This window comes from Anopheles ziemanni, chromosome 3 (assembly GCF_943734765.1).
Source record: "Anopheles ziemanni chromosome 3, idAnoZiCoDA_A2_x.2, whole genome shotgun sequence".
In the NCBI taxonomy this organism is placed as follows: domain Eukaryota; kingdom Metazoa; phylum Arthropoda; class Insecta; order Diptera; family Culicidae; genus Anopheles; species Anopheles ziemanni.
In genome coordinates, this window is record NC_080706.1 from 3098978 (window position 1) to 3116856 (window position 17879).

Below are 17879 nucleotides of genomic sequence, written 5' to 3' on the forward strand. Positions count from 1 at the left end.
CAGCTTGACAGGTTGTACGGTGTACAGACTATTCGCGACCTTTATGCCGACTCTCTGAAGCGATTGCTACACTTCTTCACTGATTCTCACAGGTTCATAGCACTTGACATTGGCATTAGCTCTATATTAAACACGTATTCACAATGAGCACATTCCAAAAATCCGCACACTCCAACAATTATTTTGGGGAATACTACCACTTTCGGGTGTTCTGTACACCTCTCTGCACAATATCCATCAGGGCTCCGTCCGGCTTGACGGCTTCCGTTGCTCACGCACAACTTTCCCAGTCCCGTCGGGACTAACGGGGAGCGTCTTTTCACCAAACACTTTCTCCAACAATTTGGCTATTCTCAATCTCTTTAGTTCTGCTATCGTATCACTTTGCACCTCTCGACTTCGTCGCTTGAAAATCCAAAGTTGGCGGTGTCAAAGAACCCTTTGCTTTGCAGAATGGCCGTTCACTAGAACAGTATCATGTTAGATCGAATTAATTTCGTAGACCGTCTCCCTTGTGTGACGTCGAACTCCCGTTTCCGTTCATCGATCCCATCGTCCTTCCAGTTGACCTCCAAATACTATCCCAGTTCTACCAAGAATGTACTAGCAAATCTGTTTCTTAACGTAGAGATTGGGTTTATTTTTACGATTTAAAGAAACTGCGGTGACCTTACTTTAGCAACCGCTCCTCTGTTGCAGAAAAGCCACTCACTGGTGTGGACACTGTTGGCCGTACAGTAGCACGGGTAGTAATCCTCCAGAGTAATTACGCTGGTTATTTTTGCCTACACCGTTTCGCAACAAACCCGGATGAAGCCTGGGCCTGGTACACCGGGACCGTTTCGATACACTACGCCCCGAACCTAGAGACCCCAAACACGCTGCACACTCGTCGTCGTTGTTGTCGTCGTCGGCGGCGGCGGCCTCGTCCTGAGCTGCATGAGCTTGAACCGGACTGCGAAATCGAAATGCTCGAAAGTAACAAAATTAATATCATCTGATGTCCCTTCTGACGGGTTTTTTGACTGTGTGTGGAAACCCGCCAAGGTCCCCTCCTTGCAGCTAGGGCAGGGAAATGGAAAGGAAAACTCAGCTTTCCAACCCTCGCTAGAGATTCCACCCTCTCGATATCGACGGATTTGGTCGCGGTGTATGTGCGTATAAATGGGATAGGAGCTATTTGCAGTGAAAACAACTGAAGGAGATAAGGACATTCGGGTGGAAGAAGGATTGCCTGCTGCTCGACACACGGAAGAGAGACGGAAAGCAATTGTGTGACGGAGACAATCCATCGGCCGATGTTATCCAAAGCCATACGGGATACTTGGGCTGTAGAAATGCGAAAGGCTCGGCTCGACAAGGATGTACAGAAGTCCGTCGTCTTTCCGGAGCATGCGCAGCTGTGTCTGCAGCCTCATCAGGGACAACAGAGAAGGAACAAACAGGACGACCGCAGACTCTGAACGTCAGGTTCCAGTGCGGCACGAAGACGGTAGCCAAAAAAATGGACCAATCATTTCGAGCTAATGTCGTTTGAGCTGCACGTTTCCATGGAAACACGGGGTGTCCTTCGGGCAGCAGCGAAACAAGGACCACCAGAGAATATTCCTTTGCGCCCTTTTCGTTCGCTGTGTGGGTGTGGGTTTTATGCGGGTTGCGTCCGCTACTGCGCCTGTATCCGTGGAGACATCGGACATCGAGGGGTCGTTTGATGGAGGACTATCGTTTGGTTTTGGAGCGGAACATCGTGGCAACAAAATGGCTGTGGCTAACAACCCACACAGTGTCTCTCTCTATCTCCACGCGAAATGGGAATTCCCCCCTCGGAAAAGTGTAGTTTCATTTGATTGCACTGGTGCTTTATTCTTTCTTGTTTTTTAAGCTCGTTCAGGACTTGCCGCCATATCGGCGATTCTGGTCGCGGCCGCGGTGTCTTTGTTTTGCTCGCTGCCATGGATATACCCTTCAATGCTCCATGGGAGTCCCGTCCGCCAGAGGTAGGGGACATTCAAAGGTCTATCCTGGCCATCTGGGGACTTCGGTGGTTCCGTGACCGGGATGGGTTTGATGGGTTTTGGATTGATGGAGCAAAACACACTCCCACTGAGGGTTCACTGGTGACAGGATGGTAGGCCATTTTATTCTCTCCCGTTCATCCGCTTCCTTGCTCTAGTACTTTTTCTCTGTATTGGAATGAAACTCTCTCCAGAGTGTTGGGGGACGATTTGTTGTTTTTCCGATTATGAATATTTACGAATAAATATCGAAACACCTGTGATGTCATGGTAAGGGCACTAGTCGGATGGTATCAGAACAACACAGAAAGAACATGACTTGCTTTGTGCGTTAAAAACAAACCTGAAACGGTTAGAGAGGGGAATATCTCCTTGAAATATCACAAAGATTGTGAAATTATGTATTTAATTCTAGAAAAGAATTGAACAACGCGCTCACTACATGACAAAAGAGTAGACAATTCGATATATTACCCCTTCCAAACTTTTATTTCATTTCATGTATACTACATCATATGACCAAATTATACGAAGTAATGGTATTTACTCGGACGTTTTGCCAATTTGTTCTCTAAACAACAATATGTGTGCTGTTTACTAAAATCGATCAAAAGTAACTTTTAAGTAGGACTCGGACATAATAGAGAAACAGTTAAAGGAAACACATTAAACAGTTGTGAAGAATTAACGAACGGGGGAATAGAGCTCTTGTTTACGTTCGTGGTGGAGAATAAATTGTACAGTTCCTAATCATTCAAAACATCGGTTTGACTTTTTTTGTTGAGGTATCATGTTTGCTTCATTTCAAACGTACCTCACTTTTACATTCGCTTTAAAATTTAAAGCTCGCTGGCTTATCGACCTTACAGTACGTATTTCTAGTTCGTTCTCCATCACTACAATGATTACCGATAAACGGCCAATTTCACGTCCCCCTCGCCCGCTTCTCATCGTTTGCCTTCCCATTCCTTTAAAGTCGCCCAGCAAAGCCCTCCAACCTGGAGGTGGATGACATTTGTGGAAATAAAGTTTAGCAAATGTAATTATACCGCTGTACGACTCGGCCGGTGCGTTGTATTGTGCGAGAGGCAAATGGAAACCCCCCGGTGTCGTGGAAAGCGATCGAGAAGAAGGGGGTGGTGCGGCGAGGGAAGCGGTTGGTCAAATCGTTTCCTCTCCAACCTGGCCGGAGCAAATCAATTTATCATGATACAGCTTCCAAGGGGAAATCCGCTAAACCCGTCGAACCTTCTTTTTTCGGTGCCCCCCGTTGGGGTTACTTTAATGTCGACTGTTTGTCTGTCGATTTTAGAATTGAAAATTGCTAAAAACGATGGCCTATTCTATTCTTGGCAGAAAATTCCTTCGTTTGTGATTGTTTTGTTTAGTTAAATTTTGTTTATGGCTAACGAAAACTGCTAGCCTAAATATTAAAACAAAATTTAGAAACATTGAGCATTACAAAAACATGAAATATTAACGAAAAATAATGCAATTTTGAAAGCAATTTAATTCGCCCCATGTTTAAGGAATCATAGCCTTCTGTTCCTGTTCCATTAGGTTACCTATTGTCAGTTCCTCGTTTTCACATACGCACATACACACATACACCCTATTTCGCATCGCATAATTTGATTGCCATTCAAAGCTGCATTTTTGACTTCGTCGATTTACGGAATGTGAAGGGTAGACATATAATTCATACCTTAATCAGGGGGCGGAACACCGACGCCAAACTAATAGCATGTGCTACCACTTACTGTGTCACAATATTTACACTTCCGGTTGGTGGGCCTACCCGCTAATTATTAAAAGTACCTTTGCGAAGAGAGATTTCCTGTTTTTTTGGCCGGCAAATCCGCCCGCCCGTTCGCCAGGCGAGAAGTGGACAAAAAAGTCGACTCCTTCGAGCCAAACCTCATGCCGACGCGTCTGTCTTACCACAATACGGGCCACATACGGTGAAAATAAGCTCGATAATTCCGAGCGTGCTTCTTGCCGGCGGTCGGAGGCGGAACTTTCCCTCTCGGTTCCCCGGAAACCGGCTCGATTGTGATAGTTCTTTGTAGGTCGGTCTGGCACGTGCTCGAAGAAGTTCGGCCACCAGCGGGACTGGGAAAATGCGGGAAAATGTATGTTACCGTTGGGAGCCGTGTGCAGGGAGCCGGAAAATCAGGAGGCACCACTCGGGATGGGTGAAGCGTGTTGACAAAAGTGTCAAGTAGCATATCCCGAATGCATTAGGGCGCGAGGATGAAAGTGGCGTCGAAAAAGAACTGAGAAAGAATAAAAAAACGAAACGATGAAGCACTTTTATAGCACCACACAACCGACTACAAGCTGCTGATGGAAAACAGACAACAAGGTATAAAAACAAGAGATGCGAGAGAGTGCGGGCGGAAAAACTAAGAATAACGATTCCACTGGTAATGCACGGTAATGCACTAAACCAAATCTAATTGCCATACTCAAGGCTAAGAGAGAAGGAATGGGAGAGAGGAAGGAAGGTTGGGTGGTCAGGATTCACCGAGGCAAGAAGCAAAGATCGAGCCAAAATAATGGCATACTCTGGAAATCGAGTCAAGGTGGATACAACCTTCGCGGTGTCGAACGGAGCGCGCTGGGAAAGTGCCTAAGCTATAAGGGGAGGAAAATAAAGTTCACCAAATTACTTAAACATAAAACAAAACCATCAAAAGTTCGTTTTTCGTTCCTCCAAACCAACCCCATTCTGTTACTTGTTGGAGGAAAGGGAAAAGTGAGTGACTTTTTTTTTGTTCGGTGAAAGTAACATAAACGCAACGAGGAAAACATGGACTGCCGGGTAAAACCACGAGTTTCCACGAAAAGTTTCCAGTGTGTCGATGGACGTAAACTGACTTCAAAGGAATGGAATGGCGTCAGTTGCCTTGGCATGACAGAATTTTTCCAGGAGAGAGTGGTGAAAGTATTTAGTGTCCTTTTGATTTTCAGAAGTTTTCCAACTTGATACACACGAAGCATCGAACTTTTGTAAACCAGAAACTACAAAATGTCTATGTTAAAATGTTACAATAGCTGATGGACAGTTGTTGAATCCTTGCTATTCCTTCCAGTTGAAAGTTGTAGCACCTTTTTCTTCGCTGAATGTTTTCCCCACTGCCTTAGAGGCTTTTGAGCGTTTTTCTTTATCCGTGAACACATTTTAAATTGCAAATTGACACATCTTTAATTGATACTAGACATTAATTGATGATTAAAATAGACATTAGGCTTTGAACGAACCAATTTGTTCTTAAAGCGTTCTGTTTCCAGCTCGGAATGAATGATTTATCATTTCTGTCTGCATTTTAATTTCTAATCCACGAAACGGTCGCGTTTTCCATCGGCAGACCCCAACCTTTCTTTCAAATCAAAGGCCCCAAAACCCTTTTGCTGAGAGCCTTTCTATAAAATGGAAACCGTGTTGGAAACTGTTTTCAATTTCCAATTGTCCAAAAGAAAAACCACCCGTACATAATCATCCGACTTCAGCGAATCGATTATAAATCGCGCCCACGTCCGAACGATCGCAAAAATGGTGGCTCTTTAGCTGAGGCTTCAGATCACGCATCTTTTCCCTCGCCCGCTCTCAAACGGCAGTAAAACCCTGTCCATTTCGACCGCCATCGCTCGGTTTCTGATTCGGCTCGCGGGGAAAATAGGTCGTCCTCCGGCCGGAGTCATCGTGGTGGTTCGCCGGTGGAAGATTGTATATTTTATGCGGGATACATTAGCCAATTTTCCGAAAACCGTTTTACGGCCAGTTACTAAAACGTTTTTCCCCGGGATGAGATGCGCCCACCGGTGGATATGGAAGGGAAAGGTTTTACCATTTTTTTTTCTGTCGAACGGAGAACGACGAGCAACGGCAGCACGAAACACAAAAAAGAAAAGTCGTAAACGATCGTAATTAAAAAAACATGATTCCTTTTATCTACCGGGGTTCGTGGGGAACGATTGCGGGCGGGAGTGGGAGCTGGCGGGTGTGAGAAGCTTAATGTACGCGTACGCTTTCGTTGCTCCATTTTCCCGCCAGGATGCGGCGCACGGAACGGATACTGGGTGGAAAAAGGTTGTTTTCCCGGCGCTGATGGGTTGCGCTCTCACTTTCCCGGCTCGGCGACTCGGAATCCGTCCCGCTTGTGGGAGCCGATTAATAGCAGGATGAAAGTACGCCATCAGGACCCGGTGTGTAGTATGTCGAGGAAGTGTGTGGAAGGGGAAGAGACCTCCACTGGGACGCTGGTTGTGACTCCTCGCCTACTTCGCCACCATCCCATCGTCGTCAGACTCGATGATGACTTTTCGCTACATGGCTTCCACTTTGTCGATTTTACCATGGTTTTTTTTCGAAGCATCACACACACACACATACAAGGAAAACGAACGCACCACCCACCAACCCAAATTGGCCTCAACCAACCCTCTGTACCTCCCGCCGCCATCGCTTCTGGCTAGGAATACAGGAATCTTCCACATTCGCGCGCAGATAAATCGACCATGCCGTACACGCACATACATACACATGCTCTTTCACTCAACCTCCCTCCTCCTCCCATCGGTGGGATTTTTCCATGGGGCGGAAAAGCATTTAAATGTATTTTCAATAAACATTAAAACGGCGAAACCGTTTTTCTCTCATTTCGCAATAAACACTAATAAGAGCTGAACCCGAGCACCGAGGATGGAAAAGCGCGAAGATGACTCGTTGCGCTTATTCCTTTTCCATTTTTTCCATTAGGTTTTATACGTGTGGAATATATGTTTTAAATACATGTTGTTGCAAAAGAAAAAATTAGGGAACAAAAAACTTATTCTGATTAGGTTTTCGGCATATTTTAATAATGCTAGCGAAAGTAATACTTAATCTACCATAGAATATTTTTTAAAGATACTCTACATCACATCTAACAAAGAAGACCAAATAAAAAGAAGTGTAAGTATTTTTTTTTAATTATCAAATGGTTCGTTTTCATGTAGGAACAATGTTATTTTAATAATTAAAGTTTAATGATTATTATCTCATTGAAGTTAAATGATTATTATAAACCAAGTCCAAAACATCAAAACCTTGGCTGGAAAATAGTTTAACAATAGACTGAGAAAACATGTATTGAGATCTGTTGGAAACATTACAGGAGTAGCTAATGATCATGGATTTACTCTCCAAATCCTTCAATCCTTTTTGTAAAAGGAAATCCACAACGGACCTCATAATCCACTCGATACTTGATGGACTAATTAAAAGTTTAGTTCGTTATCTAGCAACTTCGTGGACAAATTCCAGCAATATTGCTGCCTTTACCTTTGACTTTCAACGGTTGCGTTACTAACTGGTGTAACATTTTATCATATCGTGTCGATCTCGCGCGTGTTGTGTCCTGGAAAACTCGAAAGGAAAACACGAAAACTGAACCAGCAAAACATACCATCCCGATCGCCGGTCGTGGCTCAAAACCAACAGCACAAGCAAAAGAACATAAATTGAAAGCATAATAATAAAAGCCAACGAAATCGAGCAGACCACGAGGGCAGATGAAGTGAAATTTTCCCGCTCCCCGGGAAAAAGTTTGATGCGAGCGTGTTTAATAATTTTTGCAGGAGGACGATGTTTAATGACTTTTTAATGGAAAGGCGGACGCAAAAAAGCGCATGTTTTCTATTTAGACAGATAACTAGATGGGATGGCGGCTGGGCTGGGCTGGGCTGGGTGGGTTGGTGTACGTGTGCGTACGTGTGTATATGTGGTTATGTGTGTCGCCCCGTTTCAATCTTCTAGGACCTGAGTTGGAGTGTGGGTTCGTGCGAAAGCGAAAACTCCGTCTCGTGGGGGAGGTTCGGTGACGGCCGTTTTCCATCCCAGTTTTTCCCCCAGCGCTAGTCCGCCTATTTTCCATCGGATTCTGTGCGAGTTTCCCGGACGAACTTCCTACCACGACGCATGAGGCATGAGAGACGCGTTCGAGGAAAACACGTCGAACAAATGGCGGTGTGCGTACTCTTTTTCTTGGGCTTTTCCATGCCATCGGCCGGCGTTTTCCCGTCGTCCTTTGCTCCCAACCCTGCGCCAAGGGTCCATGCGTGGCATCGTAAACCGACGGTGGCGTACTTTTCCATCAAAATTGTCCTTCTTTTCCCCAACATCGGGACCGATAACGACCAACCGATTTCACCATCATCATCATCATCCCGAGCGGCGGCCATCGTTCGGCGTGGGCGCTTTTCCATTTCGTATCGTATCGTCGTCGTCCTTGCCGGGGAAAAACATCCGGCCGAGAGCCTGTCTCCAGACCGCAGGGTACGCCCGGCAGGTGGGAAACGGCGCAACGGACGCGAACGGAAAAATATCATCCACATCATCCACTCACGTCGTCCCGCTTTGCGCGCTTCCTCGCTGGTGCTCGAGGGTCGATTTTTCCAATTTTTCGCATCGCCTGTGATGTGTGACGTGACTTTGGCTCCCTTCTGCTGCTTCTTCGCATCGGCTCCACGATTGGCATGCCCGGAGCGATGCACGAACGGCGGAATACGGCAGCGTAGACATGTCTCTCTCTCGGCAGCGCTTTCCTCGGGCCGCGCACAGCGGGAAAATTCGTAGCAAATGCGGAGGTGGCCGAGGAGGACGCAGGGTGGCCGAGGTTTTCTCCATTCCCTACCGCGCCATGATGAGGATAATTTCTTATGCCGAGATGTGTCTTTTTTTTTCTTCCTCCGGTTTTCTAGGAAGCCGCGGGCACATTTTGGAAACATTTTGCTGCTGCTGCCGGAAAAGCCTTCTTTAAGAGTGCCTTTTTCGCAAATGGTGAGGGAAAACAGGATCACTTTAAACTTCGTCCATAGTACATAACTTTAAGGTAGTTTAAATAAAGTCAAACATTTTGGGATTAATTTTCACACTTTGATAACTATTTGAATTTATTATTGAGAAGATGTGCATCTAAAATGAAATACAGATGATACTTCTTCTATTCAATCATTCATTTCATTGATCTGCCTTTCCCAACCCCGGCACGAAATAAAACCAATATCGTCGCCTATGCCCCTATCCTCAAACGATACAGTGTGCGTGTGTGTGTGTGCGTTTGATCAGGTCGAAATAATAAGAGGACGTAATTATCGTGTTGTTTTCGAGTTCAGGTTCCGACTCCGAGCGCGCTCCGGTCCTGTGCGAATTGGTAATTTTCAAAGGCATTGCTTTCGAAATGTTTCCCGCTTTGGGCTCGGTCGGCAGTGGTCGAGCACAATGAGCATCATCGAATTGGGAATCCGAAGCCGTGGTCCTCAACCCCCTGGCGGAGCGGAACAAGGGTCGGGAATTGAATTCTATTTCAATTCCGACATATGTATGCCTCGAGGGCACCCATCGGGGGGGCGGAGTTCTCCGGGTCTCCGTGCCGTAGCCACAAATGTTCCTTCCATCCCCGAGGTCTCTCTCTCTCTCTCTCTCTCTCTCTATTTGCGTCTTCCTCTGTCTCTCTCTTGTACAAAGGGGATTTTCCGAATAATTATTCGACCGGAACCCTGGAAATCACGGGTTTTGCTCGCTAGAGCTAGATGCACTTGATGTACCGGAAGCGGGTTGTGTTCACAAATTCATCATTTGTACGTCAATGCTAGAATTTGTCGGATGAGGGGTTGCGTCACGTGTACCAACACCTGCTTTCATACATTGTCATTGTGCCAAGTTTGTCCTTTTGATGCAATCGAAAATTTATCGAAATGAAGTCATTTCTCGATTGAGATCTAGTTTCGAATCATTGCTTTGATTACAAAAAAAAACACTGTTCAGCCTCGTACTTCGTCTCGAATGTTTGTGTCATTAGAAGTTACACTTTTCCGACACAGAAACGAATGAAGGATGTTCAGTTGGCTGGTGCGTAAAGGTGTATGACACATTGCCTACCTTTCAGGCGCCAAAAGTTCCTTTCGAAAGTACGTTACAGAAAGGTTGGAAAACAGAAACAGGAAGGAGAAAGACAGGCTTTCGGAACAAACCCACCGTGAAAAGTCGACAGGATGCCTACATCCACACAAGCACGCACACACACACACCTATTAGATTGGTGAAGGAGGAGAGTGTAAGTGCTTTTGAATGTAAATGGTTCGGAAATCCAAAGTGGATTTAAACAGTTGTTTTTCGCAGCCCGGGTCGACACTCCCCGTCACTGTTGGCCGTTGGAGTGATCCCTTCCGATCGCTTCCGGGCATGGCGCGTAGCTGTTGGTGGTGTCCGCTTCCCTTCCACACCATATGGGGGGTGTTGGGTTACAATCGAATGCACGAACAGATTATCGTCCACCGAAGGGTGACAAGAGCTGGGTTGGTAGAGAGTAGGGGTGTGTTCTGTACCTGCTGCTGCGATGATCATAAGAGGAATCATATTATCGACCGAATCTCCGGGGGTGCGGTGGACAATTTGGTGACATTTTTATGCCTTCTGCAAAGGTTCGATGCTGTATGTTATTATTTAAATCAGATAACAAACTACACGCTAACCTTCGATGGACAATCTGGTTGACGAACGAACGACGGGAATGGGTTAATAGGACGGATAATAAATACAGCATGATAAATTGAAATATGATCTTGTTTGTAAACCGCGGAGGGGATGTTATCCTGTCATCGAAGAAATACCTTCATTTTGACATCATTCCCGAGGAAAAGCACTTGATTAAAACTAATTTAAACTTTATTGTGCTCGTAGAACTACGCTAAGAGTAGACGTTACCTCCAGTGATTCACTAGGCGAGTTTGAAATGACGGTTTATTATGTCACGCGTTCTTCTCAGCTGGCTCCCAACCAACATTGAGGGCTCAGATGTGGCAAGCGTAGATCATCTCGCACGGAGCCCCCTGAAGGCCCTCCATTGCCGCCCGGTCCAGGCTCGCCAGCAGCCGCTTGTAGTTGTAGTTTTCCGCCACTTCCGGGTTGAACATTTCCGCACCCTTCATGAGGGCGTGCGCCGCCCGTGCGTACTCGTCGGCGGTGCGGGGCGCTCGGCAGGCGGAACGCATCAGGCACCCGTCCTGGCCCGAACCCTCCGCCGCCAGATAGCCGAGGATGAGGTTGGCTTCGCCGGGCAGCAGAAAGCCACCATTTGCGGCACCTGCCGAAAAGAAAGACCGTAATGAGCAGAGGAGCACTCATTATCAACCGTGTGTGTTGTTGGCCATTGTTGTGTGTGTGGGGCGTGATTTTACGCGAACGCTCGACGCTTCCGGTTGCTTTGTTTCGCCGACAATGCCACCAGCCACCACCACCTTTTGGTTTGAGGGAGGCGAGTGTTCCGGCAGCAGTGGCGCGAGTAATTGCACTTACCCTGCTCGCTGCGGCCGCGCGCGTACTGACTCCAGTTTCCGGCCCCGATCAGTCCGGCGGCGAAGATGAGCGCCTTCAGCAGGAACAGAATCAACAGGTTGGTCAGGTTCAGGCTCAGCACCTGTAGCAAGGAAAGCGATAAATTTAGGACCAGATTTTACTTTCGAGTTATTGAAGATAGCATTTCGATCAAATCATTTGTTTTGTTTTCTCCTTTACTGTGTTCTCAGTTGTAATGAATATTATGTAATTGAAAACATTCGTCTTTAATAAAACCGCCCTTCCTTTGCCCTGAAGATAACTTATATAAAGGTGTATCGATCAAAGAAAGAACAGGATGATGAACCTGAATAAATACAGCATAAGTTGATACGGTAAAGAAGAAAGAGAATAGCATTTAATATTCAAAGTATTGTTCTACTGTCACTAATCACTTTCGACTCTTGTTGTTCACTTCAACACACCTGACTGTTTCCGGCCGATCGACTGATCATTTCCTTCGCCATATAAGCCGCCAATTGCCCGGCTGGACTGGCCAGGATGTCACGCGCACTATCGGTAAATCCGCGTCCGGCATGGCCCGAACCCGTCCCTGGCGAGTTGTGCAGATCGTTTCCCTCAAAGTCGTGCACATTTCCGTTTGCCTCCGGGATGGCGAGGACTAGCACGAGCACTACCACAGCTGACCAAATCAAAACGGCAAGCTTCATGGTTGATAGGTTAGAACTTTCACAACACACTGATCCTTTCGAAGCAAAAAAAAACCCAAGGTTCACGATCGAGTACAGATCCTTAGCTTCTGAGTGCACGACACACTGCACCGCACTGGCAACATGAAACTGAGCCTTGGGCCGGTTTCAAGCCAACCTAAATATCCTCCTGGTTAGGAAGTGGGCTGCAGGTACCCCGGGGACCAACCGTCGGTTCGTCGGTTTGGCAGGTAGAAAGACAATGAGACACAATTTTCCTCACCACGGCCCATCCTAATGTATCTGAATCGGCGAGGGGTCTGTCGCATTTTTTTTCTCCGTCTTCAACTTTTTCAATGATTGTGTTGCCACTTTTCGGTTTTTTCTTTCGTCGGTCGAAGAAAAATCGTACGGATAACCTTGCTTGCGCCTTATGTGCCGCTTCTGCTTCCTCGTTTAGTGAGGTTCATCATCCGAATCAGACTCTTCATACGCAGTCCGGGGTTGACAATGGAAAGCAACGCGGTAACAATGGGCAAGAGAGCTGGAAGAGTGGCTTTGGGCGAAGAGGGGATAGAGAACATCATATTTCTTTAAAAAACCTCGTAGGTAACACAGATTATCTCATTCACTTTATCCATTTGCGAGCCATTATCGCTGTCGAATTCCTTAGGCTCTTCGGATTTTTCTAGAAGATGCCTCGATGAACGATTTTTTGTCACCTTCGCACTGTTCTATCTAAAGGAGGTAACAAAGGGCTGATGATCTCTTATAAGATTTAGTCCTGAATTGTTATTCTCAGTAGGAACAGTTCGCATCTTGAAATCAGTTGTGTTGGCAGTAAATTTATTTGAAAAATGGAAAACGTTTTCTCTTTCAATCTATAGATATCATGGGAGTAATTTAAATGATGATCCCCTTTTAAACTCACTTAAAGCGACCATCGTGAGGTTTATGGAGCGTTCGGTGGAACAACGATCGGTTTAAATTGCATCAAGTGGAGTCATCTTGAGCTCGTGCGTCGTTACATGATTGCACCGAAAAATGGCAGACGCAAAGCGATTCCCTTCCCCAATCGGTTGCATAACATGTATATGTTCGTAGCATTAATGAGCCGCTCGTAGCGAAACAATGCGTAGAAAGTTGTGATTCCGCCAATTGCCCCCGAGTCCATTGTTTTCTTTGTTCCATTTGCCACTTTCCTGAAGATCATGATAGGTGAAAAGGAGGGGGACTCTTTTGTGCAGGGGTTGGTGTCGTTCTTGGTGAGTCACTATTAAGCCAGAGTGGTGCGTTTTTGGGTTAGATAACACTCTTGTTTGTTGTGATGTTTCCAACGATGGGTGAGAAAGGAAAAGGCATCGTCAATTTAGAAAGTAAAAGTTGGACAATTAAACAAACCGAATCAGACCATTTATCAAACTCATAATGTAAATAATTTATTAAATAGTTTTTCGCATACAATAAAATCGCTTCAAAGATATATTGTTTCCTTTCATTTTCCTACGCCCTTTGTTTACTTATATGCTAACGCAATATGAAAAAAGAAAACTCACCCAGGCCGGGGGTTCGAAAGAGTCACGGGTTTCATTTCACCAAGTTTTTCAATACGCACCGCCTCGCTCCTAGGTGCTCCTAACCTCCGTTCCTTTGGCATATGATGCTCTTGTGTATGTACAAGTTACGGTTACAGACACGAAATCCAATTTCGCCTAGCTTCTAAAGACGATACGGTGCAATAACAGTAGTGCAGTGATAATGGTCATATAAAACGAGATTTATAGCATTTTTAGTTGGCTAGAAGGTGTTAGTCGTCTTACTACTTATTCGCAAAAGATACATAAAGGTAACATGATTGTTTTAACGCTCTTCCGTTAGAGTGTTCTACTGCCTAGGGTCGAAAGAGGTCGGAATATCTTATATACGTACGTATGACGCTGGCTCTAGCCCTGTTTCACTTGCTTACTATTTTAATATAAAATACAGACACGGTCTACAAACTCACACACACACACACGCTCACACACGCACACGCTTCGTACATTCACACAATCCTTTCAGCGCTCGATTTCAAGATCGATCCACCTCCGGTAGAAGGGACGACAGTAGCTCGCTAGGACTAAGACTAATAGGATTTTGCGTTGGATGAAATTTTCACCGGCCCGTTCTAGTCGAAAACAATTCGTCAAACGTCCACTATGGTGTCGAAATGCAAAGATCCAGTGCCAAGTATCCAGTCGCCAGTGCACAGTTCAGTCTAAAGGTCCGTCTCTAAGGCCGTGGGTTCTGGCGGCAGATGAACCGGGAGCAATCGTTCCGGCGAATGGCATCCGTCACCTCCGACAGATGGTCGGTGAGGGTCGCGGCCAGGTTCGGGTGCATCCTGCAATAGAAGCCGAGAGACGGGGTGTTAAAAGAGGGGGTGTCAAAGTAATGCACCACCTGCACCTGGTTGAACTTACATATCCAGCATGGTGTACATCTTCTTCTCCATCAGCACGATGTCATCGGCGCCCTGCTGGATCATGACCCGGCAGAAGGTTCGCTTGGCACAGGACGGATTCTTCCAGTCCGTCTCTCGTAGCTGCTGCTCGAAGCGGGCCCGCGAGGAGCTGGTGGACTCACGCTCCACGTTCTGGAGGCCGGTGTGTTCTTCGAACGGGTTTCCGGCGATGGACCGACGGGAGCGTGATCTAGCGACATCCGGACACTGATGCGGCTCCATGACCATCACATACTGATCCTGGCCATTCTGGATAGCTTCCAGCGCTCTGTTGTGTTCCAGATCATCCAAATCGATGGGAAAAAAGTCACTCCCCGAACGCCGCAAGAGTCCCATGTCGAAGAAGCGACCTACGGCGACCGCACCGAGCCCGAGGGCCGCCCCGCCAGCCATCAGTCCTAGAGCCGGGAGAATAATAGAGTTTGCAGCTGGTGCCACCACCACGCCAACCTTGTCCTGAGCTTCGTCAGCCTTTCGGACCAGTCCCAGGTTCTTGGAGATCTTCTGGCCCGCCTCGACGATCGGCTCCAGGACGGGTTTGGTGAACTCCTGCACGGACGAAATCCCATTCTGGAGGCCTTCACGCATCTGGTCGGTGATTTTGGCCCAGAAGGGTCGTTCGTGCTTAACGCGCCGAATGTAGCCGTAGTTGTACGGATACACCGAGGGACCCCTGAAGTTGCTTTCATACTGTGGTGGACGTGCCATCTTGCCTGGCGGGGGATGCGGTGGTTGGGGCTGATGAGGCTGAGGAGGATCGTAGTAGTCCTTGCTCCCCATAGCCGGCTCGATGGCGTACGGTGAGTGATCGTTGTGTGCGCCTTTGCTATAGTAGTCCGGTACGTTCATGATCTTCTTCATCGCCTTGGTCGGCTTGCGCTCCGGTGGAACGGACTTGGCCGGCTGTACTCCTAGCTCCGGGTGGGCGTACTGTAGTACAGGTTTCCGGGCATCCTCGAGCTCCTTGTTCGCTTCCTGACCCGCTGGCGAGTACAGCTGCGAAACGGGATACGTTGGGTTTCCCGGGTTCTGGAGCATACGCCTTTGAATCTTCGGTTGCTCGTCCTTTAGGAATTGGTCGTCCTTAAAATTCGCGCGGCTAACAATCTGCGGATAGTGTCGGCGGCTCTCTTCCTCGTTGATCTTTCGCAAGTATTCCACAAGTCGAGCGTTGGACATCGGACGCGAGTTGTCGGCCCGCGAGAATGGTCCAATGTTGCCGGATACTTTCGGGGGGTACGGGTTCACCGCGATCCTTCCCCCGGCTTGCGATTGCAGGTTATCCTCCACACTGAACGGCCCAAACCCTTTCGGTGCCGGCGCATCACCACTCGATGGTTGGAAGTTGTCCGCCGTCGTAAACGGACCTATACTGCGTTGACGAGAACTCGGCGAGCCAGAGGATGAGTCGCTCGATGGCTTGGCGAAGATCAGCTGTCCATAAATGTCACCTCCGTTCTCGAGCCGCGTCGGGACGTGGCCCTTCTCGTACGGTACCAGCTCGCCGTTGATGACACGTGCATTTCGCCATACTTGCCGCTTGTCGGACTCGTCATCAGGTACGCGGATGCCGTGTACTACAGGGATACCATCCGGACCGATCTCCTGCATTGATCGACCGCGTTTTCCTGGCGTCGTTGTCTTCATACCTGCGTTGTCCTTCATGTACACCGGATCGGAGCTAACGACGACTGGCGGTGGAACGCGACTCTCCTGAACGGACTCATCGCTCACCTTAATCCGTACCGGACGTCTGTCGTTCTTCATGGCTCCGTGATCTTCGTCGTAAAACGAACGGGCTGGACGTTCAATGCGGTTCACGTGCTCCAGAAACGCGTTGACGATGTCCACCGACTCCGGGGCCGAGTCCGCCGATAGTCGATAGTTACCGGCTACTCTCGATGGCGATGTCCCAGAACTTCCTTCCACCCGTTGCGGCGAGCTTGTAGTACCCTTCGTACTAGCACCGACCTGAATAGGCCCTCCAATGGGGAGCTCCATTCCGTTGCGCTTCTTGACGATAATTTGCACCATGCGGCCATTGTTGGAGCGCACATTCAGCTTCTGCACACCATCCGGGTTGAGACTGCGGGAAACCTTCAGTTCCGTGCGGGTGTATGTCGGTCGCACCACCTTCGGTAACGTCTCCTCCGTCGTGGTGCGGTTCCGCTCAGACAATGTCCCATTCCGGAACGCAGTCGCCTCCAGCCTGGTGAAACTTACCGTGCCAACTCCACTCAGCTGGTGGTTTTCACTATTCGCTAGCGCCACAGCGAACAGCAAACCGACCATGGCCACGTTCATCATGTGAGTCGCCTGGAGGATGCGGAAGAAACAGACGAAACAATACGAAAACGTTTCAGTTAATGGAGGAAGGTGTTTTGCTAAATCTATGAGGTGTTGTTTGGTCTCTAGAAAGCATGAAATGCGAACAATGCGTAATTGAAGTTTTCTTGTTCTCTTCTATCCCACCTATGACTTCCTGAAAGTTGTACTCCACAAAGGGGTCAAAAACGGCCAAAGGCTCAGCAAGTCGTCTAGTCTATGGTTTAGCTTTGGAGTGGATGAAATTGAAACCGCCAAACCGATCACAACCATCTCATACCGCGAATTGTATCGGCTACAATCACCTCGTGGTATGACTTGTGAGGAATTCCGAAGCAAACGTCAATGGCCACGGCGAGTATCCACCGGCATAATGTCTTACTCTATCGAGGGAAGGTGAAAACAGAAAAACAAGAAGCGAGTTGTAAAGCAATCAATAATCAGCTTATCGCAATGCTGCCAATGATCGGCGCTAGCTGCCGTACACCGCACAAACCGTGGCATGCCGTTGGCTTCTGCGTGAAAGTTTTCACCATCGATTACCGTCATCGACCATCCGTGGCCGCGAATTCCAATCAAAGTCGAGCTCCCGATCGAACTCCCGAGCGGTGTGCGCTATTGCGTAAGACACCGAAGCGCCGTAGGAGTTTCTCCCGATCGCGATGAAGTCAATCACTCTACGAAAAGTGACCGGCCGAGTGTCGTTGACTGCGCTTCCGATCGATTCCTTGTTGTATCGATCGATCGACGGCGACGTGCGATAGCTGCAGGGTTGCTTCACTCCACTGTCATCGACGATCGTATCTCGATCTATCGATGACATGAACCTTTCGTCTACCCTTCGTCGTTAGTTCTCCCAAACACTTACCATCTTTCTAGTAGTGCAGCTCCACATGTTTTCCCTGCTCCGACGTTGTTCCGATGTCGTGATGTCGAGCTCTCGGCAATGTTTTTCCGCCCGACGGTTTGAGAAATCGAATCTCGCCGAAATCTTCTTTACTCTTCTT

The 17879-nt window shown here is 47.7% G+C and overlaps 2 protein-coding genes across 2 annotated transcripts; both read right to left on the bottom strand.

Annotated features, from left to right (window-relative positions):
• Positions 1-10850: 10850 nt before the first annotated feature.
• Positions 10851-12065, bottom strand: LOC131288187 (uncharacterized). The gene is made up of 3 exons (XM_058317300.1): positions 11820-12065; positions 11356-11476; positions 10851-11143 (listed from the first exon to the last, which is right to left on the bottom strand). The coding sequence occupies exons 1-3, from the start codon at positions 12063-12065 to the stop codon at positions 10851-10853; spliced, it is 660 nt and encodes a 219-aa protein (XP_058173283.1).
• Positions 12066-14315: 2250 nt separating this feature from the next.
• On the bottom strand, positions 14316-17767 carry LOC131289220 (uncharacterized). Its single transcript, XM_058318432.1, has 3 exons — positions 17741-17767; positions 14507-16863; positions 14316-14427 (listed from the first exon to the last, which is right to left on the bottom strand). The coding sequence occupies exons 1-3, from the start codon at positions 17765-17767 to the stop codon at positions 14316-14318; spliced, it is 2496 nt and encodes an 831-aa protein (XP_058174415.1).
• Between the last annotated feature and the right edge of the window lie 112 nt (positions 17768-17879).